We start from the raw sequence: 26,030 nt of genomic DNA on the forward strand, positions 1-26,030 counted from the left end.
TACTCCTAGCAATTTACACTTGCTTTGCCTAACAACTCAGAATGACAGTGTTTTACACTCACTCCGCACGGGTGTAAGTGACTACACAAGGCAAGTGGAAAATGGGGCCCAAAGTACTGCCATCAAATGCACAAACATAATATAGCTATAGCGCCTCTTCCTGCCCTTTGTTGTTGTGCAGACGGATAGCTGTGCCCATGCTGAGCCTCATTAAAATCAGCGGGATTCCACATGGGCGCAGCAGTCTGCTGCATGCAACAAATTGCAAGGTCAGGGTCTTGTTAGGCAACATTCCATCTTAAAAGTATCTTTAAAGGCTTCAAATACCACATGACCGCACTTTGATTAGAGACCATCTCTGTTAAGCAACCCATTTTTGTTTATCCCTTAAGAGAGGCGTCACTAATTCTTTTTATAACTATTTGATTTTCATTTAAGAAAATGGAAAATCACTAAAAAGAAAATTACTACTGAATGCTGACCTTTATTATGCACTCAAAAACACAAATCAACTGGGTGAGACAGATTTTTTTTTTTTCCTTCTTCTCTGTCAAATAAATATTGTAAGCTAGCAAACATCAGATCAGCATTAAGCCTGTAAGGAAACACACTGGGAAGAATTATTTACAACTATAGATGGTTAAACATTATTGCAGTGAAAACAGATAATATAAATATATTCAAAGGCTTCATTTTACAATACCTGAAGCACAACAAATCTGTTCAACAGCTGAAAATGTTAAGAAACTACTGTCAAATGGATCAAAGACCACAATCAGCAATGCTGAAAAAAAGAACAAACAAACAAAACAAAAAATACCCCAAACAGCAATTTAACATTATACTTCTGAGTGCTCTATGGAGTAAAAAAGAAAAATAAAAGTAGCGCACAACATTTCTGCATATTTTACATTATTAAAAAAATAGTAGTTGACAGAGCTGGTCTGTTGCGAAAATATCAACTAAATCGCAGTATTTTGGAATTACTAATAAAGCTGTAGTTAAAAAAGGTAACCATTTATAAAAATGAAAGCAGCATGCATATTCAAGGCTCCTCTGTAGCTCTTTTGTTAGCTGACAAATGCTTCAGTAAAAAACATTCTTTACGATGTATCATTCTATGAGTTGTGTAGAACAGATTGCGCAGAGTTGGGAGCTAATAATTCCTGGGCCTGTCTATAGTTTTTGGACTGGTATAACTATCAATAATTGGGTTGATTTTACACCGGTGTAGCTTATTCCTCTTCCTGTATGGGAATAGCTATACCAGTGTAAACCACCCTTACATAGGTATTCGTGTATCCACGCTAGGGAGTTGTTCCGCTTAAAGTATACTAGTATAGTCAAAATATTACGATTTGTGCATGTAGACAAGCCCTTAGTCTTATTCATGCAAAGCTCACATACTGGCTCCAACTGGGAGTTTGTGTGAATGAAGGCGAGCAGGATTTTCTCTGCAGTTATTTGTACATGAGCTGGGCTTTAAATGGAACATGCTCATTTCAAAAAAATTTCTCTGAAGAAAAAGCACATTTAAAAAATGGTCCTGTAGCCACAAATGGAGATTTTTCAAAAGGCACAAAGGGGATTTAGGTGCTCAGCTCCCAATGACTTTCAGGGGGAATTGGGTGCCTAATCCCCTTTGTCATCTTTAAAAATATCCTCCCAAAATTATTTTAAAAATATGAATGAAGAGCATCTGCCTTAACAGAAAGAGTTTACATGAATGTTCAGGCCTCCTGACATGGCAACGTTGTTAACAATGAACAGAGAGAATGATGCTAGAAAAGCTCTGGACTGCTAAATATTTGAACAAAGACAGTTCCTAGTTTCTGCATAATCCTTATAAACACACACACTCACTCAGTATGGACATAGTACATTATTTCTGTTTTCAAATTTTTGGTACAAAGTTTATGTTCAGTGGTTCCCTCAGTATTCATTCTTCTGACAGCTTCTTTTTATTTTCTCTCTCTCGTTATTTTCTTCAGGTGTTAAAGCAAAATAGGCCTCTATTGAAAGTAGGAATGGAAATATTACAAATATTTAACAGCGGCACTCATTCATATATCTTAAAAAAAAAAAAAAGAACTCCAAAGACAAGATCCATAATGATCCATAATGCCACAAAGGCTTAGTTTTGTAATATTGAGAAGAATCCCATGCATTCCCAATTGTATGTGTAAGTTGTACAAGTGCATGCACAACTTTCAAAGTTTGTGCAGAGCCTGATAAATAAGACACAAATATCAGTTACGTTTACTTTTTCTAAGAACTTTTACTCTGTAAAATGTTTGGTCACTCAAAGCTATAAGCTTAATCACATATCAAAGAACACAGGCAATAAAGCCCATCTTACTAGAACGTACAGTATTAAGCTGGACAAAATAGAGGACAAAATCTAGTGGTCACTGAAGCCCCTTCAAAAAAAGGTCTAAAACAGAAAGTTTCCATCATGTATCAGAATAAAAATGTACTGTATTAAAATTTGTTTTACAAGTAGTCTTTTAATCAGTCTTCTATTTACAGTGCAGAACTTCTGCCAGCTGCAGTAGTTTAACTTTGGCACAACACTAAGTTCCAATCCTTTTGAGTATTCAATCCTGTGTGTGTCTCAACATTTTCTTGGTTTCACGAAAGATTAGGCCCATTCACAGTAAACCAGATATCTTGCTTCCCCTTCACCACTTTGGGCAGCTACAAAGGAAAGACACTGTAAGCTACTGAATCATTCAAGAGAAACACTTCTTTCTAAAATGCCACGATGGCTTCCTTTAACATGATTACATACACCAGACATAGATCATACAGCTTGCTACTTGCTGGTCACCTCCCAGAACCTTGCTGGTCATTAGTCAATCACTTTTCTTGTACTTTAAAAACCCTACAAAGTATTAACTTAATTGCATTTCACATGTGAAACAAGACAAATATACTGCAGTTACTGAAAACTGCAGAGCACGATCATTTACGTAAACCAAATAGATTCCTGTTAACTCTCCTGTGCACATGAAGAGTGGAATCCAGTGCAACATTTTCTAGAAATAAAGCCTTCCCAAAGAGGACAACTAATTTTTAATATTGGTATTATACAAACTGCAAATATGCCCAGATCAGACTACTTGACATATCTAGAAACATTTTCAGAAGCTGGGACTAGGGAAGAAAGCTACTTGGAAGTCATAACGTAGCAGGAATTCCTGTGGTTTGTCTTGTCAGAACACAGCTGATGGCTTTGCAACTCATGCTTTCATATTATGTTATCTGATAATTTAGGGAAAGTACCATGGAATATTTTTGATCCGAAGAGGTATATGGAACACTTTACTCAATCGAAGGCAAATAATATCGCAACTTAATTTGCTGTGCTGTGATAAATAAAACCCGAGATGTCTATAGCACTTTTCACCTCCAAATGTGCTACATTGAAATAAGCGCCAGACTATTAGATCCAGGCACCATTTCATCCACAGCTATAGTGCTGCCACCTCTGGGGTAAAATGTGGTGGTAGCATGGGGGGGGGGGGGGGGGGGGGGGGGGTGGGTGGGCACGGGAGAGGGGGGGGTGGGGGGGGGGGGGGGGGAAGACACACCACCAGACAACAGTTTAGGAGAGCAGAGGAAGGCAAGTACCGTATCTAACAAACTGCAGAGAGAATTTAGGTAGACAGAATGCAATGATCAAAGCTGGAACTTGGCTAGGACACAAGTTAATCCATACTCCTGTGAAGAGTGCCACAAAATTATTAATGTTAGCTCTTGACCGTGGGAATATTGCTTAAGCCAAAATTTTCAAATTTTAGTACTCGCATTCAAGGAGCTAAAAAACTGCCCTGAGTTTTCAGAGGTGCCAAGTACCCCAAGAGTTCACTGAAATCAGTCACACGTACAGGAACTCAATACCTGGGAAATATCAGGCCATAAAGTTTAAGAATATAGGCCTTAATCCTTCTAAGCCTTAGTTTTCCCATTTTAAAATGGGGATAATACTCACACACCTCTGTAAATTGGTTTGAGATAGTGGGATGAAAAATGCTATATAAAGTGCAAAGAACTTAATTTTTTTCTGCTTTAACTGTCCTCATATTCTCTCCATAATATTAATACAGTACAAAAGCTCCAAAGGAACTTGACCCAAGAAGCCCCTGCCATGCTATTTGCTGTCTGTTTATTCTATGACAGGCAAGGTATTTAAAACCTAGACAGAGCAGGAAACAACCCAGCATTGCATTGGGAGGGAATGGAATCTGTTATAGAGCTTTTCCATCTGTAGTTTATACGATTCTACCAGTTTGAACAATTTTCAATATATTTATTGATCTCTTGATCACTAATATTCATGTCTCTTCATTAGTATGTAATGTTTTTAAGCCCTATTGCCAAGCAAAGCCCAATTAAATCCCTGACAGTCAATATTATTTCACTGCATGCCCAGTTTTCAAGCTTCCAGGTTAGGGTTTGCTTCTCCATTTCCCTTCTCAAAGGGCCTATATCTGGCTGGTTCTCATCCATGTTGTCTTAGAAGGCTGGCTTTGACTCCCTCTACAGCCAGCCAACAGCACTTCTGGAACCCTAGGAGAGGATCACTTGAAAGATATCAAACATCCCTCTTCCTTAAGAGCGAAGTGAGCTGGTTGCACAGTGCTTGAGGGATTTTCCGAGGAGGCAGCATACCGTGGTAACACTGGACCATGAGCCCGCCCAGGCACCAGTTTCTTTTACTTCATGTCTGTCTGCATTCTGGCATGGAAACTTCTTTATTCTTCCATCAGCTAAGATTCAAAGGCAGCAGCAATTACATAATCAGATCAGATATTCTTGGTAGAAACATCAGAGCAAAAGGAAGGAGAAAATTTTAGTTCTGTATTTGTTCTCAGCCAGCCACATCCAACAGGTGTGTTCTAAAAGGTTCTTAATCTTTTTTGTTCAATTCTGCCATTTACCTAGGGCTAAGACTTGAGCTCTCCCAGGTAGTTCCCCATCTCCACTCAATAGTACATGCTTTAATGCCATCACAGAGCACCTAGGCTACTTCTGATCCTGACAGTCCAAGCTTTACAGAAACAGAGAGAGCATATTAAAGGCTTTTCTACATTTGGAAATTTCCCAAAATAGCTATTCCCAAATAATTATTAGAATTAGTTATTTCAGTATAAGCCTCTGTATGGACACTCTTATTCCAGAATAAGAGTGCCTTTCTCTGATTTAGCTTAATCCAAGTGATGATTATTCCAGAATAGTTTATTTCAGTCAATTTCCAAGCAGAGACAAACCCTCAGAGGCAGGCAAGCATCAGCAGCGCATCTCAGGGCTAAGCAACGAGACTTTGGAGCCACTGTTGTCAAGTACATTTTGCTTCTTACCTGCCATTGCTACAATTACAGAAAACAGACAATCCTGCAGTCTGCCACATAGACAGTACTTTTTAGTGATTCATTTTCATGTCAGTTGTGGGGAGATGACAGAAGCATCCATAAGAAGGAACCCCCTCCTCTCCACAGAAAGGTATAAATGCTAATTATTTCTTGTAAGGGTCTGTTAATAGGGCCAGATTATGAGCAGTGCTGAGCGCACACAACTCCTAGGAACTTCACTGGTTAATCTAAATCAGCATTTTATCATCACGCTCAGGCTTGGAAGGCTCAGAACACTCATTTGTCTTTAATAAGGGTGGTGGATGCTCAGTGCTTCCCATGAGCAGGCCCCTAGTGTTTGTTTTGTTTTACACCTTCCCGAATTCAAAGAGGTAGTGGTCCAGATCCTCAGCTCCTGTAAATCACGGTAACTCCATCGGAGTCAATGGAGCTATATCATTTATACCAGTTGAGAATCTGTCCCAGTATATGTTAAAAGTAATGCTCAGAGTATTTTACTGAAAGACTTTCATCCCAGGAGTATCAAAATAAATACTTAAATCTATTATCCCTTCATGTCTTTCTCATCTCAAATGTGGTGATATTTAAGAGACCACAACCAAAATGATCTGGAGATCTTCCCAATTAGATCATACCACATTTAAAAAAAAAGTTCAGTTCAATATTAGCCTAAAAACAATCTCTTAAGAGAACAAGAACAAGTTTATTTTAACATAATGTTAAAAGAAAAATCTAAACTTCTGGTCACCCCTAAATATTAAGGCAAGTCCAGACTTTGCTTATTAGAGACACAGTGCTAAGGAGTTTCAGGGTTTATTTTAATATTCTTGGAAGTTTAAAAATAGCGTTTCTTTCCCTACTGGTTTTAGTGTTTCCCATTTGGCAAACACTGATTTTTGACCCTACATTCGCAATGGAGCTTGAAATTAACATGGCTTTTTTTTAAAAAAAAGGTTATCTTTCTAGCTTGTGCAACAGCCTCATCTAGATCAGCATCAGCCTAACAAGGGTATTTGTTAATCACTGGGACACTTTTAGAAGCTGAAGCCCAAAAAGAATAGGCCAGATACTGATTTGTGTCAAACTAGCATATATCCAGTGTCATGAGCTCCCCTGGAAACATCAGTGTGCTTCCCCCCAAGTTGTAACTGGTAATTACATTTATCAATATTCCAGTTCAGATTGGAGGGGTTATAATTCATCCTCACAATGATAGGTACCAACAAAAGATCAATCACATTGCTGGACTTTTGGTGCTCTGTTCTGGTCCCTCAAGCCCCCTGATACTTCCAAAGTTGAATCCTGCAACATCTGCCCAAATGCATACGGGCTTAACATTTGTCTGACTGAACAGACAAGGAGAACACACTCAATCACATGCTTTGGAATTTCAGATAGAATATCCTCCTGCAGACATGAGATTACAGAGGTAGCTGCAGATATATCTGGAGAAGGAGCACAAGTTAAACACAAGTAGTCAGCTGCAAGATGTTTTTTTTCGAGAAAGCATATTTTGCCCTTCCTTTTTGTTTCATCTGGGTGTCAGCCATAATCAGAGAAACAGGGAGAGAGAGAGAGCGTGTGCGCTTTGTAAGAGCTACTGCTACTAAGGTTTCCATAGCTTCAGAAGCTCATGGTCAGAGGGAAAGTGATTGCTCTTTTGTCACCACTTATCTCTGTGAGGAAGAAGAGAGCCCCAGGAGTTCTGAACTTGGGTACTGAAGGTGCAGAAACACTGGGCTAGATTTGACTCAGGTTTACGCTGCCTTCTACAGGCCCCTGGAAGCAGGGTGCCCACTGGGGAGAAGGCACAAAAGGAGAATGTACCTGATAATAGGATGTTTTTGTAGGGGGCTAATACCACCCAAAAAGTAGACATCACTGGCCAGGGGACCAGGAATGTTGTTTCAGCATCTCCTCTCCATGGTGGAATTAAAAGACCCAGTGAAATTTTAAGTTGCGTCTCCTTCCAGCAGGATATAAGGGAAGATGGCAGTAGAAATACTGACTGCCTATCCTTAGTGTGAGGCACCTTCCTGAGCTGTGTTTAGTGAATCTAGACCATTGTTTTACAGTGGTCTGCTCAAGCACTGGAAATTATTTTTTCTTGGGACCAACTGGTTGATTTTTAGAGAAACTAATATTTAAGATTCAGAAGACATTCCCTATCAAATTCAAACAATTCTGGAGTTCAGTCCGGGTAAGTCAAACTTTGAGTTTAAACCAGAATATTTGACCATGTAGTTTTATTGCCCTGCACATTCATAGAAGTAATTATCACACTGATGGGCTGAATCCATTAGGATGAAGTTTGGTTAAACTTGCATGCAAATCGTTCAGCTGGGCTGCCACTAGAGATGAACAATGAGACGTGTGTACATATAGTTTGTTACACCCAAAGACTAAGAGGCAATAGCAGTCATGTTTTAATTTTCTATAGGAATTAAAGAACGGGGCTCTTTAGCTACTTTTAAAAGGTGAAGTGTTTTTCCTAACATTCAGTGAATTTGCAAATATTTTTCATCTCTGCCCTGTCTTTTCATGTCTTTGTTTCTAAACAAAGCAGCTGATTCTGAACAGTTTTTAAAGCAACTTTCCTAACTCGTCTGCATATTGACCTTTTTCAGAATACAGCATTTGATTTCCAAGGACTTTTATGTTACCATTTTCCAACATAAGAGCAAATGCATAAGCAAAAAATGAATGCTGATATGGATCACATCAGGACTACCATGCATTTAAATTACATGGAAGTAGAATGGATTTCTGGATATGCTGATTAAGTTTAATGAACAGCATCTTATAGCCCTACATTTAAACTGACTCAGCTCATGATAACAGACATTTTCAGCACAAGTTCCGTAAACCCGAAACACTTTGAAAAACACGACAATCATTTCACCTAGTTTCTAAAACCAAGTAATTCTCACCCCTGTGGTTATTGATTCCTTTGTCATACTTTTCCCCTTCTTTTCTGTTTTTGAATTCTTTCCTTTAAAAAAAACAAACACCCCAAGTTCTGAAGCCTTAGGAGGTAAAGCGAGGTTTGCAAAAAGACATATTAGGTTTTTGTATTTTCCTCCTCCAAGAGCGGGTAATGTTCTCCTATAACAATGAAAAATGCAGCTGTGTTTTTTTGGAATTAAACACAAGGCAATTAAATATTTATAAATAGTCACTTAAATGATGAGCCCTCAGCAGTGATGTGGAGGAGGAGGAGGAGCAGGAGCAGAATTTGGGTTGGATTTATAGTTCCAAACCCTGGGCTAACCCAGAGCATGTCCATCACTGCTAGCCAGGAAGCAAATATTTGGTGGCTGCACAGGTAGTATCTTGTCCACTCTCAGGTGGAGGGAACGTGCTAGGAAGGTGTTCACTAAAACGGAAAGCCTTTAAAAACTATTTGGCTCCTCACAATAATGTCAAATATAATTTACGGGTTTTTTGCCCCAAGCCCCAAACTTACATGTCAATCTGATTTCGAGAGTTTACGCTTAACATGTCGGGGGGGTTCCCAAGTGTCACTATCATCCGTTTCTTCCTCCTCTTCCTGATCATCCAGCATTTCTTCTTCATCCTCATTCTCCTCAAACAGCTCTATGCCTAGTTCTGATCTTCTTTGCCTTTCTGCAAACCACTCTCTGACCTGCTCATATCCCATGTGAGATCTGGCTACAAGTTCATCAAGGTCTTGCTCATTGAGGAATTTGTGCTTCATATAATAATCCTTAAGGATTGCTGTTCCAGTTTTGAATTTGATGACGGAGGATCCTCTGTCCCAGTTGTTTATCCTTTTGCTTCCCCGAGGCCGCCCACGAGGCCTTCCTCTTCCCCTTCCTTTCGGTCTCCCTCTCCCCCTCCTTCTGACAAAGGCTTGACCATTCATACAATTCCCACTGGAACCCTGGTAGTAATAGTACCATTTCAAACCACCATTTTTCCAGGCATAGCGAGTATCTCCAAACCAGCTAACAATGTCCGATCTCGGAAGGCCAGTTTCTTCTGCCAGTTTGTCGTATTCTTGTGGGGATGGCCACTGAGTACGGACAAATGAACTTTTAAGCATATGTAACTGCTCTGGTGACTTTTTACCCACCTTGCTTGCAGAACCCCCTGATCTTAGCCATACAGATCCCTCTCCCTGAGAAGTTTCTCCAGCCTCATCTTTTGAGCCGCTTGCATTGCTCTCTTTTAACTCAGCTTCTTCTTCCTTTAAAGCATTTGTTTTCTTTCTCTCTGTAAACCAGGCATTGATCTCTCTTCTGGTCAGTTTAGTCTGTGCCCTTAACCTATTCAGTTCTTCGTCTGTCAGGACAGGGTTATTGAGAAAACTTGCTTGGAGGTTGTGCAACTGTTCAGCAGTCTTTTCTTTGAATTTCTGTGGGGTGAAATCAGGGAAAGCATTCCACGACTGCTTATGCTGTGGCGTGACTACTGTTGGGGACTCATTTGTTTCATCACTTGAATCAATAATAATGGTGGTGGAAGAATCGTTGTTGAGATGAATGCCATGATTATTTTTTGAGTTTCTCTGGTTGTATCGTGTATCACTGAACCACTTTTTGATTTCTCCTTTGGTCAGGCCCGTTATTTTCATGAGCCTAATAATCTCTGAATCATGAGGGAACTGATTTTTAAGGTAGCTGACTTTTAATTCTGCCAACTGTTCTTTCGTCTTCTTTGCACGGATGCCGAATGAATCCGGATTTACTAATGTGGTTTCGTGTTTGATAAGCTGAGGGGCTGGAATGGCAGCTACTTGCTTGGTTTCTGCAACAGGCTGGGTGGTATGGATCTGGCTCTTCTGTAACTGTGTCTGATTTGGGACTCCTGCTACTGTCAGAGCTATAGGGGCTGTTACTGGCAAAGTGTTTGTACCTGCGACTTGAGTGAGGACAAGACCTGGTTGACCTACTATTTGGCATGTCTGCAAGATGGATGGCAAACCATTGCCAGCTGCTGAAATGTGTGCTGGAATAACCGTAATTGTCTGTGGTACAGTATGCACAGTGCCATTAAATTGCTTCCTCCTCGCTTCTTCCACTTCCTCTGGCGTCCAGCTCACACCATGTTTCAGACGTTGGGCAGAAAACCATATTTTAATCTGTTCCTCAGTATATTTAGCTTGAGCAGAGAGAACGGTGATTTCTGACATAGTTGGATAGGGAAATTTTTTATAGGTGTTGAGCAGAAGAGGATTGTTATCCAAAGAAGTGTTGTAGGTTGGAATGCTGTTTACAGGTATTAAGACTTTTGGAATCAAGTTAGAGTTCTGTGGAGCTGTGACAGTAGTTATTACCTGTGCCACCCCAGGTTGAATCACTGGCGCTGGAGTCATTACAGTGCTAGTTGTATCTGCTGCACTGCAAGCAGCTGGATTGTTCATTTTGGACTCGGAAACTGCTGATTGTGGGGTTTCAACTACTTCCTCACAGTCTGGCTCATTTTCAGTTTCCTTTTCTTCACCAGGAATGTCTTCAGCTACATTGTGGAAAACAGCAATTCGTTTAGTCTCAGTTTTGTTTTTCATTTTCATAATAGGGGTTTTGCTAATTGAGATTCCTGATGAGGGGATCTCTGAGATGTTGGATTGCTCAGCATTCTCCTCTTTCACAAAACTCCCATCAAAAGTGAGATCGTTCACTGTTTGCTCAAAGATTGTCTGATTATTACGTTTCACCATGGTCAGTTTAAAATTCTCTTCTCCGGGGTGGTACTTCAGATTGTGCTCTGAAAGAGCATCATACCTTTTGGTAAGAAAATTGCATTCCACGCAGACATAGGATGAATTTAATACTACATTAGGGTGTTCTGAATCAACATGAAAAGTAAACATATTTAGATCTGGTGTCTGAAATGTACAGTATTTACATTCATAGCCACCTTCAACTTTTTTATTTTGCTGATTGTCTGAATCCATATATTCTTGAACGTCTTCATCACTTGATATACTCTCAGCTGTAGCATTCTCTGCTGGTGTAAGTAGAGGAGGTCCTTCATCCAAATCTGATATCATTTCTAAATCTGGATCCTGCTCGCTTGCTAGGACCATGCATGGGGTAGTTGATTTTCGTTTACTTGCCATTCTGTTGTTGTGAGGAAATAATATTGACTGAATGATACTGATGTAGGTTCAAGCTCTTCTTGATTTTCAACGATGGCTTTTGGTACTTCAAGTCAATTCTTGAAACTTGTCAGCATTTATCCCATTAGCAGCTTTTTTGTAGTGCAATCAGATTAAAAAAAACGTTGTAGTTCAAGGATGAAATGTTGAGTCACAGCTTCTTAAAGTCCATTTCCACCACCTGCAGTAAAGGAGAGAAATCATCATTATATAAGTTACAAATGAGTAATTTATATTCATTAGCCAGAAAAATATTCTGTGACTAGAATTAATTTAACACTGTTATAGTGGTTGATTCCGCCACTTTTACTCCCTCCGAAGTGGACCCACTAAAATTAATAGGACTAATCAAGGAGCAAGGTACTACTCAACAGAAGTAAGTGTGACAAGGTCAGGCTCTTTATGTTAACAGTGTCAAAGATTTCTAATATACATCAACGCAGATGAAGGACATCAAACATGGAATGGCATCAGAACAGTGACTTTCCAATTGTTTCCTTTTCTTTAAATGCTGGGTGCAATTCTGAGATCAGAAGCGTTAAGCCATGTTTGCACCTTCTTAATCCCAGGGTGCTCTGTTGAAATTACTGAAGCCTTGCCAGGGGGTTCTGTGGGCCATAGCACTGCCTGCTATGGCCCCTCTCTTGACACAACCCTCTTGACCAACTTTGCCTGGCACACCTCCCATATGCCAGGGCTTCTGAGGAGGGGCCGCAGAAAACAGCCTTATGGTGGTTTTCCACAGTATCTATGCTGGGGCCATCTTCCCCCGGTGTGAATATGGGACTTTTAGAGACCTTTTTAATGGCACTCTGGCAGAGCGGGGTAAGGACCTCATCCTCTGTCCCCCAAATATCACTGAAATTCAGGATTTGAAAATTCTATTCCAAACTAGTTTAAGTTAATTGCTACACAGGCTGGTTAATTAAAGTGTGCCTGCATGCATCACTGTGTGCACTACTGAGAACATGGTTGGTTGAATTATACCAGAACAAACATGGGCTGAAACAACGAAGGGACACTAACCAAAATTATGCACTTCAGACACAGAGATCCCTGTCTATTTCTCAGACGAGAAAGAATGAACAGATACAAAATATATCTACAATTAAAAATATACCAAATTATGCAGATTTACACAAATTATGCAGATTTACATAGATTTAAGGAAGAGAGCAATTTCATATACTGTATTCCTAAAAGGTGCCAAAGGATTGAGTTTCATCCTGTGGGCACAGTGCATAGGAAAGTGTCCCACAAACTTCTGCAGAGAGTTGTAATCTCTTTAATTGTTTTCTCCTTGAAATATAGTTAAATGTTAGCTTCTACACAAGAAAATCCTCAGAGACACGAGTTTACAGCCAGAGGATTAGAGTCTGACTCTTGAATGTGGTCCTTAGCTTCCAAGGTGGCAGAGTACTCAGAGAGGAACACGGAGCAACAATCCATCTTGGCTGTTTCAGATAGCATTACAAAGGGAATAGTATTTAGCAGACCTCAACTGGAAGGACAATGTCTTCAGCTTTAGAGGAAAGAGAGAAAGAAGAGTGTAAATGGAAGAAAGGAATGGAAACTGAAAAAATGAGAAAGGGAATTAAATATTTGTTATACATAGTATAGTCACTTATCCCCCATTTTGAAAAAAAGTAATTATCCTTAGCTTCAAATTTTTCTTCAATGCAAAGGAGAAACAAGTGATTATACTTAGCTGCACATCGTGCTGTACAACACACTCAGTTTTTGAAAGTGTACAACACTATCACACTGGTAGCAGCCTGCGGGGAATCAGTTCACCTAATCATCAGCATCCAGTTATGCACTGCGATTGCTAGCGAGAAGTACTGTCCCCTAGTGCTGCATAATACAGCACATGAAATCATAGAGTATAAAGAAAAAAGCTGGCAAAGACACAGTTTGATAAAGTTTATCTTAAGTCTGTTGCTTGTGAACACAGAATGTATTGCTGTTTTTAGAAGAACCTCTCCTGCTTGAAATGTAAATCTGAGCATATCCTGTCTTTTCAAGGAGTGAACAAAGTCGGTCTCTGTTTAAAGTATGAAATGTACAGATGTTTACAAATTCTTTTGTTTACTGATTAAGGTCCTAATTCAGGAAAGTACATAAGCATATGCTTAAAACGCTTTCCTGAACAGAGGTCTAAATCAAATGCCTTCTTTTACGGAATCACAACTCCACACGTGTACCTTCTTTGGAATATTTTTCTGTACACATACCTTTTTCCTCGGTTCAAAAAAATAGATTTAACATTCGAGAAATCTCTGCTAATGTAATCTTTACATAAGACCCTTCAAAAGAGATGCCAGTATATCCCTGTAGTGTACATTATATATTATATTCAGAGAATTCCTTTCATCAGAATGTTAATTTAAAAAATGCATTTGAGCATATCCGGCATTAGCTTATTTACTTGGATTGCAAAAAAGAATGAAATAGTTAGACTAAAAAATAAATAAAAAAAATAAAATGTTAACAGAACATTACAAAATCATATTCCAAAATGATTTCCCCACTAAATTTAGAACCAAGAGATAAAATATAAAATATTTTAAAACACAGTTTACATTTAGGAAAAAAAAAGAGATGGCAATATTGCAAAGTACTTTAATTTGTATTTAAGAGTTTATGGGTAAAATTGTCAAAAACACTCAACCAATGGCCTACCTCCACTCCCACCGAAGTCAATAGTAAAACTATTGACTTCAATGGGATCAGTTAGGTTAACTGCATGATTCTGAAACTTCCATCCTACATGTCAAATTTGAGTTCACCCTACTCCCAAAATTTTAGGATAGCCTTTGCCTCAACTCTTAATATCAAGCAACTGACTTTCAATGAGACTTAGGATCACTTTTGAAAATGTTACTCTCTTCTAGATCATATAACATAACTGTTCTTTTACACAGGGCTGCCATAGCGAAGTAAGAGTCTTACCAACATACCGACCAATTCTCAAGTGGTAGATGGTGTCAGTGAGTGCAGAAGTTCTATTTTGATTTGTGGTGCCTAAATTTAAAACATACTATGCCATCCCTCTAGCCTTTTCACCAGGAAAGCAACATGCTTCTTTGTGCAAGCAGTTCTATGAAAGGAGATAAAGTAATTTTAGAAAATCGTATTTATTTTGACACAATGCAGCTAACAGCAAATTAAATTTACTAAAGTCAGATTTCTAAACATAACTGGGCGCCTATCTCCCACTGATTTAAATAGGAGTTAGGTGCTTAAATACCTTAAAATAAATATATATATCAGGCTTTTTAATCCCTTAAGGTTTACTAATTGCTAAAAACTCCTTACTTTTGTAATTTTACCTTGAACTTTCAGGTTTGAGCCACAATCCTGGAAAGATTTACACCTGTGCTTAATTTTATGTACTATGAATAATCCCACTGACTTCAAAGTTACAGCATACGAAAAATCTGTGCAGGTTCACATCCTTCAACCTTAACTTTTAAAGCTGAAGGGGAAACTGCTGAGAACAATGATGTTCAGAAAACTGGAAAAAAAAAAAAAAAAAAAAGGTTCACATGGTTCACATTACCAGTTAACCTTTTCCTATTATTTTAAGTCTCAAAAAGTGCTCAGTTAATGTCAAAAGTTGGGTGAACCATGAAGCTGCATATAAATATTTTTGAAACAGACAGAAGCCTGCTGCCTCCTACAGGTAAGAAGTTGAGGGAGAAAGAAAATGGGAATTACAGAGGAAAAATATTTAAAGGGGGAAAAAAAAAGTCACATTTCTATCTTAATTTTTATCTTGTAATACGACAAGAAACAGCTTACACTGTAAGAAGTGAAAGATTTTTTTCTTCCCTGTGTTCATACAGTTTACTTTGTGAATAGTCATTTCTCCCTGTTTGTATAGAACTTTCACCTAGTATGGGCCGAGAGAATTAAAAAAAAAAAGAACAAAAACAAACAAACCCAAAACGTGATTGTAAAAATAGAAATATTAGCATGTGACTCAGGAGAAGCTGAAGCACTTGAAACGACTTTTCACTTTTTGTTTTAATTGACCAGTTGTCAAGCTGCCTATAACATTTCACCTTGTCAGTCCGGAGTAGTAGGATGCCTTACGCTTTCTGTATTTTCCATGGTTTAATAGCATCAACGATCACCCAGGCTGGTCATCTTTTATCAATTATTGATTGGCTGAATTAATTGTCTTTAGTTTTGTCTTATATAATCAATTCCTCCAGGTGTTCACTGACTGCCTGGCTCTGAAGGCACTATTGCTTAAAGATGAAGTGCAAAGTAAAACTGAAAACTGAATTAAGGACCAGAAATTTTCACAAAATTCCCCTCCTAACTGAGCTCTGGCCCTGATTCAACAAGCTGCTTAAGCACATGAATTGACTTCAGTGGGACTACTCATGCTTGAAGTTAGCCATGTGCTCAAGTTTCTTGCTGAATTAGGAGGCCTCTAGGGGCCTCTCACACTTACAGCATAAATTCTTAAAAGTTAGAATGTTTTTTCTGTGCTGAATGCCAGTTAGTGGGGCACTCTGCACATATTTCTGAGTTTATTGCAATTTTCATTTTCCCCCTCTCCATTAATAGACACTTTACCTAAATTTAAATCTTCATGAAATGTAAGAGAAGTTGCACCAATTAAGAAGTGAAAATAACCTTTCGTTTCATAAGCTGCAGTATTAGACAATCAGCAGTGTGGTGTCATTTCAGATAAGGAGTTTATTTTTAGGAGACTTGTCAATGACATCTTGAATCTCAAATTTGAACATGTGACAAGAAATCACAACAGTCCCATATTTAAAAAATAAACAAAAAACCCCCCAAAAGCGCATTCCCCTTCCTTCCCCCCCAAAAAATGCAAAGAAAAACATTTTAAGTAAAAAAAGCTAAGCCCAGATTCACAAACTTCTGTATTTTGTAACGAACAGACGTTTGTGCTCTTTAAGCATGGCTGCAGGATTCATAGAGCTGCAGAGCCTTTACTCACACCATTAGAAACATACATAGCTAGGTATGCATTGACCCGGAGAACCACAGGGGACTTTTCTGCCTGGTGTGAAGGTTGCAGATCTGAGACATCTAGACAGCCTTATGTGTAGTGCTGGGGAGGAGCCAGTGGTCGTGGCACATGAGGTACCAATGACATAGGGAAGGATAGGAGAGAGGTTCTGAAGGCCAAATTTAGGCTGCTAGGTAAGAGATTGAAGTCCAGGACCTCCATGGTAGCATTTTCTGAAATGTTTCCAGTTCCACATGCAGGGCCAGTTAGACAGGCAGAACTGCAGGGTCTCAATGTGGGTGAGATGATGGTGTAGGGAAGAGGGGTTTAGATTTATTAGGTACTGGGGAAACTTTTGGGAAAGGGGGAGCCTATACAGGAAGGATGGGCTCCATCTAAACCAAAATGGAACCAGTTTGCTGGCGCTTAAAATTAAAAATGTTGTAGAGCAGTTTTTAAACTAAGGGCTGGGGGGAAAGCCAACAGGTACAGAGGAGCACGTAATTCGGACAGCGACATCCTTTAGGGGAGGATCTATAAATGGAGATTCCCTATGTCCTAATAAAGAGGAGAGGTTGGAAGATGATAAAATACAGGTAGGATCTGATGAGAAACAGTCAAAAGAAAAAAAATCCCATTCAATTACATCATGTAATGGCAGACAGTTAAAAAGTGACAAGTTTTTAAAGTGCTTATATACCAATGCTAGAAGTCTAAATAATAAGATGGGTGAACTAGACTGCCTCGTATTAAATGAGGCTATTGATATAATAGACATCGCAGAAACTTGGTGGAATGAGGATAATCAATGGGACACAGTAATACCAGAGTACAAAATATATCGGAAGGACAGGTCGTGCTAGTGGGGGAGTGGCACTATATGTGAAGGAAAGCATAGAATCAAATGAAGTAAAAATCTTAAATGAACCAAACTGTGCCACAGAATCTCAATGGATAGTAATTTCATGTTTGAATAAGAAGAATATATATAGATATTACAGACCACCTGACGAGGATGGTGATAGTGACTGAAATGCTCAGGGAGATTAGAGAGGCTATTAAAATAAAAAACTCAATAATAATGGGGGATTTCAACTATCCCTATATTGACTGGGTACATATCACCTCAGGAAGGGATGCAGAGATAAAGTTTCTTGACACCTTAAATGACTGCTTCGAGCTTAGAGCAGCTAGTCCTGGAACCCACAAGAGAGGCAATTCTTGATTTAGTCCTAAGTGGAGCACAGGATCTGGTCCAAGAGGTGAATATTACTGCTTGGTAATACTGACCATTATATAATCAAATTTAACATCCCTGTGGCGGGGGAAACACCACAGCAGCCCAACAATGTAGCATTTAATTTCAGAAAGGGGAACTACATAAAAATGAGGTTAGTTAAACAGAAATTAAAAGGTACAGCACCAAAAGTAAAATCCCTGCAAGCTGCATAGAACTTTTTAAAGACACCATAATAGAGGCTCAACTTAAATATATACCCCAAATTAAAAAACATAGTAAGAGAACCAAAAAAGAGCCACCATGGCTAAACAACAAAGTAAAAGAAGCAGTGAGAGGCAAAAAGGCATCCTTTAAAAAGTGGAAGTTAAATCCTAGTGAGGAAAATAGAAAGGAGCATGAACTCTGGCAAATGAAGTGTAGAAATATAATTAGAAGGCTAAAAAAAATTTGAAGAACAGCTAGCCAAAGACTCAAAGTAATGGCAAAAAAATTTTTAAGTAGATCAAAAGCAGAAAGCTTGCTAAACAACCAGTGGGGCCACTGGACAATCGAGATGCCAAAGGAGCACTCAAGGACGATAAGGCCATGGCAGAGAAACTAAATGAATTCTTTGCATTGGTCTTCACGGTGGAGGATGTGAGGGAGATTCTCAAACCTGAGCCATTCTTTTTAGGTGACAAATCTGAGGAACTGTCCCAGATGGAGGTGTCAGAGGAGATTTTGGAACAAATTGATAAACTAAACAGTAATAAGTCACCAGCACCAGATGGTATTCACCCAAGAGTTCTGAAGGAATTCAAATGTGAAATTGCAGGACTACTAACTGTTGTCTGTCATTTATCATTTAAATCAGCTTCTGTACCAAATGACTGGACGATAGGTAATGTGATGCCAATTTTTAAAAAGGGCTCCAGAGGTGACCCCGACAATTACAGCCAGTAAGCCTGACTTCAGTACCGGGCAAACTGGTTGAAACTATAGTAAAGAACAAAATTGTCAGATACATAGATGAACATAATTTGTTGGGGAAGAGTCAACATAGTTTTTTATAAGGGGAAATCATGCCTCACCAATCTACAAGAATTCTTTGAGGTGGTCAGCAAGCACGTGGACAAGGGGGATCCAGTGGATACAGTGTATTTAGATTTTCAGAAAGCTTTTGTCAAGGTCCCTCACCAAAGGCTCTTAAGCAAAGTAACCAGTCATGGGATAAGACGGAAGGTTCTTTCATGGATTGGTAACTGGTTAAAAGATAGGAAACAAAGGGTAGGAATAAATGGTCAGTTTTCAGAATGGAGAGAGGTAAATAGTGGTGTCCCCCAGGGGTCTGTACTGGGCCCAGTCCTATTCAACATAGTCATAAATGATCTGGAAAAAGGGGTAAACAGTGGAGGTGGCAAATTTGCAGATGATATAAAACTACTCAAGATAATGAAGTCCCAGGCAGACTGCGAAGAGCTACAAAAGGATCTCACAAAACTGGGTGACTGGGCAACAAAATGGCTGATGAAAGTCAATGTTGATAAATGCAAAGTAATGAACATTGGAAAACATAATCCCAACTATACATATAAAATGAATAAAGTGTCTAAATTAGCTGTTACCAGTCAAGAAATAGATCTTGGAGTCATTCTGGATAGTTCTCTGAAAACATCCACTCAATGTGCAGCGGCAGTCAAAAAAGTGAACAGAATGTTTGGAATCATTAAGAAAGGGATAGATAATAAAAGAGAAAATATCATATTGCCTCTATATAAATCCATGGTATGCCCACATCTTGAATACTGCGTGCAGATGTGGTTGCCCCATCTCAAAAAAGACATATTGGAGTTGGAAAAGGATCAGAAAAGGGCAACAAAAAGGATCAGGGGTATGGAATGGCTGCCATATGAAGAGAGATTAATAAGACTGGGACTTTTCAGCTTGGAAAAGAGACAACTGAGGGGGGATATGATAGAGGTCTAATAAAATCATGACTGGTGTGGAAAAATTAAATAAGGAAGTGTTATTTACTCCTTCTCATAACACAAGAACTAGGGACCACCAAATGAAATTAATAGGCAGCAGGTTTAAAACAAACAAAAGGAAGTACTTTTTTACACAATGCAGAGTCAACCTGTGGAATTCCTTGCCAGAGGACGTTGTGAAGGCCAAGACTATAACAGGGTTCAAAAAAGAACTAGATAAATTCATGGAGGATAGGTCCATCAATGGCTATTAGCCAGGATGAGCAGGGATGGTGTCCCACACCTCTGTTTGCCAGAAGCTGGGAATGGGCGACAGGGGATGGATCACTTGATTTACCTGTTCTGTTAATTCCCTCTGGGGCACTTGGCATTGGCCACTGTCAGAAGACAGGATACTGGGCTAGATGGGCCTTTGGTTTGACCCAGTATGGCCGTTCTTATGTTTTTAGCACAAGCAGTAAGGGATGATTGCCAAGCCACCACCTGAACTGTGATGAGATTGGGGGCTAGGAGCCTAATAGATAAAGCCCTGTGGAGGCAATGGAAAGACTCCTATTAATTTTAATGGTCAGGCTCCATAAGAGCAGCTTTTCTTTGTTTTGTTTTGTTTTCCTTCCCACAGAGTTTAAGGCCAGAAGGGATAATTACATCATCCAGTCTGTATTTTTTTAAAAGAAAAATGAATAGAAGGAAGTCCTTCATATGCAACTATATTCTAGACAGCAGTAGAATGTGGACATCAGGATTGTTGGGGTCCATTCCTGGCTTTGGTAAGGGATTGCACTGTAGTGGTTAGAACAAGGGATTCATAGTTAGGACTACTGAGGGTTTTTTTTTTTTTTTAAACAATACTTTGTGCATTTACACTGTATTTATTCATCTGTTGATCTCAATGCACTTTGAGAAGTGGGCATACAGAAGTAGCTTCATTTTACAAACAGCATAGCTAAGCACAGATCTCCCATTTTTTCTGAGAGCCAGTGTGGCTAACTGAATGAGAGGTGCCTGCTATATTGGAAATGGACTCGGACAGCAGTGACCTTCTGCAACCTGTGTTGGTCTATGTACTGATATTTGCCTTCTCCTAGAGCAGTAGTGTGAAACCTAGCTCAATAATAATAGTTTTGTAGACTTTTCAACCCTTAACACTGGTCAGTGGAATAGGTGTGACAAGAACTCATGGACTCCTGGCTCCCAAGCTGGTGCTCCTCCTTCTATAAAAAATGGCATTTGCAGGTACATAAGCAGCATCGTTTCAGATACCACAGTGATAGTTGCCAATATAAGAATCAAGACAGATGAAGGAAGAGGACCCATTTTGCCTGCACCACAAATAGAGCTATAGCTGCATGACATCACTTGGGAATAATAATGAAGTCTTTAGAGCAGTCTGGAAGCATATTCAGTGTAATGTAACAACAGTTTATAATGGAAAGCAATAGGCAACCTTAATAGGCACCACTACATGCTTCACTACAGCTACAAGTGTATAAATGTCACACATCCGATACTCTCCACTTAAACTTTTCAACAATCACAAAACACATTATAGATGCTGAATTACTAAGTCTCAGTACCTCTATGAGAGAATTCATCAGCCCCTTTTCACAGATTGGAAAATGTAGGCACTTAGGCCCTCTCTTGACAGGCAAAAAGGAAGTTTTTCAATTGTGTTAGCTAATGTGGAATTAGCTCAATATGATTGAAAAGTCCTCTTAATGCTTGCTAAAATGCAGGCTAACATTTTTGAACGCATACTGGCCAGGCTACAAACACAATCGGTTAACATGATTGGCCCTGTTTTGATGGACTGAGAGGTCAAATGACTTGCACAAGATCCTAGAGGTCAGAGCAGGGTAGACCGCTCTGATCCCCCTACCTACTACACCTCAAGACTAGTCTCCCCACTTTCTATGATGCAGAAAATAGAGATTGTGATTTGATCTTTGATTTTTAAGAAGTCAACACAAAAATATTTTCTATACTGAATCGTTAACAGACTACACATGTAGCCTTAAAGTTACAAACAGAATCATAGAAATTAGAGATGGAGAAGAGCTAACAAATCATCTAGTTCACCTCCATGCTAGAGCAGGACTGTACCCTATCTATGGGGAAGAGACAGATAGAGTCTGTCCACACTACAAGTACAATGGTGTTTTCAGATCCAGTCTGGGATACACTCCTCTGACCTCATAAAGAAAACATGATCCACACAGCAGCTTTTTTCAGAACACATCCTCATGTCAATTAAGTTTGTCTCTCCATGTTAGTTCTCTAACAGAGTATCTACATATGCGCTCTAGGAAAATCTGGGCAGGTATCACAGTGTCTCAGTACAGGATAGAACAGGGGTTGGCAACTTTTGAGAAGTGGTGTGCCAAGTCTTCATTTATTTACTGTAATTTAAGGTTTCGTGTGCCAGTAATACATTTTACATTTACAGAGGCCGGCGGATGGAATCCCAGACTGGCAGCGGGCTGAGCAGGGCCAGCGGACAGAACCCCAGACCAGCAGCAGACTGAACCGCTGAGCCTGCTGCCAGTCTGGGGTTCTGTCCGCTGGCCTCTGACAGCCGGGGTCCCGGCCACCAGCCCTGTTCAGCCTGCTGCTGGCCCGGGGTTCCGTCCATCCAGGCCGGCAGCAGGCTGAGCGAGGCCCCGCCAGCCCCGCTCAGCCCGCTACCAGCCTGGGGTCCCGTTCATTCAGGCAGGCAGCGGACTGAACGGGGCTGGCGGCCGGGACCCCGGCTGGCAGCAGAGTGCCACTAAAAATCAGCTTGCGTGCCGCCTTTGGCATGCATGCTGCAGGTTGCTGACCCCTGGGATAGAATGTCAGGGGAAAATGCAACAGAGCAGCATCAACAGCACAAGTGGCAGTGCATTCTGGGATGCCCTGTCTCAGAGAGATCTTATTGGGATCCAGGAAGTGGGTGGGCAGAAGAAGATGGAAGAAAGAAGGATTTACCAAAACTGGCTGCATAGGCAGGGGGTCCCCCTCCACTCAGAAAAAAAAAGTTACTACAAGACAACCACATGCCAATCTAAACTCTGCCTTAAGCAAAACACAATTAGTTGCCATAGCACCTGAGGGCCAGATTCTGCCACCTTACACCATGAGTACTCCCATTGATTTCAATTGGACTTCTTGAAGAATAATGGGCTACTCAATATGTGACAGAACCTGGCATTGAGTATTATTTGCATTGAGTATGGCTATACACCATGTTTAGAGCCAATCATGTTAGTAACAAATTTGTTTTTCGATAGTAGTGTAGATGGTTGTAATGTAGACAGGGCCACAGCATTCCACTGTGGTCTTGTCTACATGAAAAAGTTGCCTGATTTAGTTAAACCAATTTAGTTAAATCAGTGCAAAGCCCTGTGTGGACATGCTTATTTCAGTTTTGCTTAAGTCAATTGGGAACAGGTTTAAACTAAATATTTAAAGTTTTCCCAACATAACATTGTTGTCAAGGGGTATGTGATTTTTGCTAATGTAGTTATACCCATAAAAGCCTTAGTGTAGATACAGTTATATTGGTATAAGATGCTTTATTCCAATATAGCTTATTTCAAGTCATAAATTAGAATTATATCGATATAAGCACTTTTATACTCATACAACTGCATCTCATATGGTTTTTGCAGCTGCAACTATACTGTCACAGATAAAATGGAAAAACTTCTAAAGTGTAGACAAGGCCTTAAACTGAAATGAGAGTATCCATATAGGACACCAGTTTAACTAAATCAGTTTAAATTAAACCGATACGGCTCCCATGTAAACAACGCCTCTGAAGAAAAAAAATTTCTTATCTGGAAAAAAGTATCTGAATTTAAACATTGACAGTTAATATATTTTTAAGTTTAGCTATATTCAATACAACATAGATCCATTTTAACAAGGCAACAGAGTACTTGCCAAGACCTGAGTTCAGGATTCCATGTTTTTCAGAAAAGAGTTGGTGACATCATTAACATTCAGGCAATACAGGGGGCTGCATCCTTTTTCTAAAGCAGAGTAGCTGTTGTTCATGTGACCAACTCTTGTAGGAGAACAAGAGAACCCTGCTCTTAGCTCCTAGCAGGAAAGTAAAAGAGGAAATCCCTTTTAACCCGATGCTATAATTTTTCTAAAATAAGGAAGTTATAATTTTTGAAAAACTATTACCCAAGTTTTTAGCAACACAGCAGAATAGTAAAACTGAAAAAAAAATAGTTTTATTTTAATCATCTATGTGGCTTACTTTTTGCTTACTTTACTTACTTTCATTTACTTTTTTTTTGTTACACTGAATAAACAAAATAGACTAATGACTCTGGTTCTCATGCACTAGCATAATGCTGCAAAATTTGCACAGGAAAGGTGATGTGAAAAAAAATCTTTGTTGTTGTTAATTTTATGCAAACATTTTAATTAAAATTAGATCTGTGTTCTTTTTAAATAAAAAATTTTAGATACCTAATAGCATCCCTTTTAAAGATTAGATTTAAATTGCCAATATATTTTAAAACATTTGTGCAGCCTGCTCATGCTTTTAAGGCCCAATCCTGCTCCCACTGGAGTTAAAGGGAATTTACCATTGACTTAAACAGGAGCAGGCCCCTAGAATGTTATAAACAGATTCTGTATTTACTTTAAAACCATTGCAGTTCACGTTTAAAAAGCAACAGAAAAGAACTCAGAAAATGCAAGCTGCCCAAGGAAATCAGAGTCCACTCTTATTTCAAAAACCCAAATGACATAATGCTGAGGGGTGGCGAAGAAGAAGAGTGTCTAAACCTAAAATTGTATCTTCTATTATCTGACATTAAAATAATCAAATCAGTTTTAATAAAAATTACCTTGTTAATGTTGATGTTATACTCGCCTTCCAAACAGAATACACACTAAAAACATTCCATTAAATTACATATTACAGTGTTGCTCCATATGTCAACATTAAAACTACTATTGTCAGTAACATAATTGAGGATTATTTTAGAATAGATGAAGCATCATTCCTATATTGAACAGGTAAATAATAATCTTAGAGTAGAGGGACAGCGTGTTTAAATCAGGGTGGATAAAAATAAAAATTAAATAAGTAAATTTATTTTTAACTTTCAAATTGTTTTTTTTCCTTAAAAGTAAACCTATTTAAAATTAAATGAGATTAAAGTAAAGTTTAGGACTTAACATAAATTGTTATAATCTATTAAAATAATTTAAATGAAGTAAAAAATATGCAAGCAGTACCTGTTTGCTGGTGAAATTTTGAAGTCAAACCACTGCACTGGTGGAAGTCACTGGCTAAGCACTTGTGACTGGTGTTCGAAGTGCTAAACCAGCTTTTGACAGGAGTAGCCTCTTCTGCAGGCACAGAATGAACATTTTCTTCATTTCAGTTTATTCAAGTAGTTCAGTTCAATGACTAGGTGATTCAAAGTTGAGAAACCAATTGGGAATCGAAAAAGCAGAAAAGCTCATTTTCCTCTTACAATCTATTAAAAAAAAGAAAGAAAGAAAGAAAGAAAAAGGAGGAGATCTACTAGTTCTAAAATCTTGAAGGACACAGTGACAAAACTATCAGTTCAATTCATTAACTACAGATAATACTTCATTTGTTTAATACATCAATACAAACAATGCAGGACAAAGGTAAACTTTTAAGATCAACTCTGTTCTCCCCCACACGTTCACAGGGGTAATAAAAATTAGTAGTAAAATGACTTTGTAATTCCCAAGACTTCCACTTGTGAAATTAAATCCAATTTTGCAAAAACCCGGCTCTATTGGATTCCAGTGAGAAGTGTCAGATCCATCAGTGGAAACTATGAATCCTACATTTTCATTTTAATACAGTTGAAGGGGGTATTTCTAAATAAAATGTTTGAGTAAACAATATTTTCTTGTTTTATGTGGAAATTACTGAACATCTCCATGCAAAAACAGCACAGAGAAGTTACTCCAGGCTAGAGTGGTCTTCAGCCCCGATCTGCTAATAAGATCAACACCGATGCAATGGTCCGTCTTCATGAAGCTCATTGCAGTATTGGGACTTAAGTGCTTATAGGTGACAAGACAGATGGTCCCCAAAATCAGTACAGTCCATTCACTAACCCATGAGTAAAAACCAGTAAGCACCTACACTTCCCCTCTGCACCAGGTCACAGATAATTTCAGCTGGATCAAACCCATAGATATTAAAATATCTGAAAAGCTTTACAGGTGACTGACAAAGGGGGGGGGGGGGGAAGGAGAAGATTCCTCTTTGCATCCTTCTGATGTGTGAAAAAAGTCTGAAAAAGGGTATGGGTTTAATTTTTTTAAAGGCAAAAAAAAAAAA

The 26,030-nt window shown here is 39.0% G+C and overlaps 1 protein-coding gene across 21 annotated transcripts in view; it reads right to left on the reverse strand.

Annotated features, from left to right (window-relative positions):
- Window positions 1–464: 464 nt before the first annotated feature.
- The window catches only part of ZHX1 (zinc fingers and homeoboxes 1), a 30,727-nt gene continuing 5,161 nt past the window's right edge, over window positions 465–26,030 (reverse strand). For 4 of the 21 annotated variants that reach the window (XR_010598996.1, XR_010598987.1, XR_010598994.1 and 1 more), the window contains 4 exons: window positions 24,941–25,185; window positions 14,452–14,599; window positions 8,306–11,680; window positions 465–2,697 (listed from right to left, as the gene is read on the reverse strand). Coding sequence is in view for 5 of the 21 variants with exons in the window: in XM_065586093.1 (XP_065442165.1) it covers window positions 8,845–11,460 (2,616 nt within the window). In the remaining 16 variants the exon portion in view is untranslated. Of the gene's footprint in view, window positions 2,698–4,674; window positions 4,773–8,305; window positions 11,681–12,525; window positions 13,022–14,451; window positions 14,600–24,940; window positions 25,186–26,030 lie in introns of those variants that run through there. The other 17 variants (XR_010598993.1, XR_010598995.1, XR_010598986.1 and 14 more) reach the window with 12 other exon arrangements.

The sequence above is a fragment of the Chrysemys picta genome, chromosome 2, assembly GCF_011386835.1.
Source record: "Chrysemys picta bellii isolate R12L10 chromosome 2, ASM1138683v2, whole genome shotgun sequence".
Taxonomy (NCBI): Eukaryota; Metazoa; Chordata; order Testudines; family Emydidae; genus Chrysemys; species Chrysemys picta.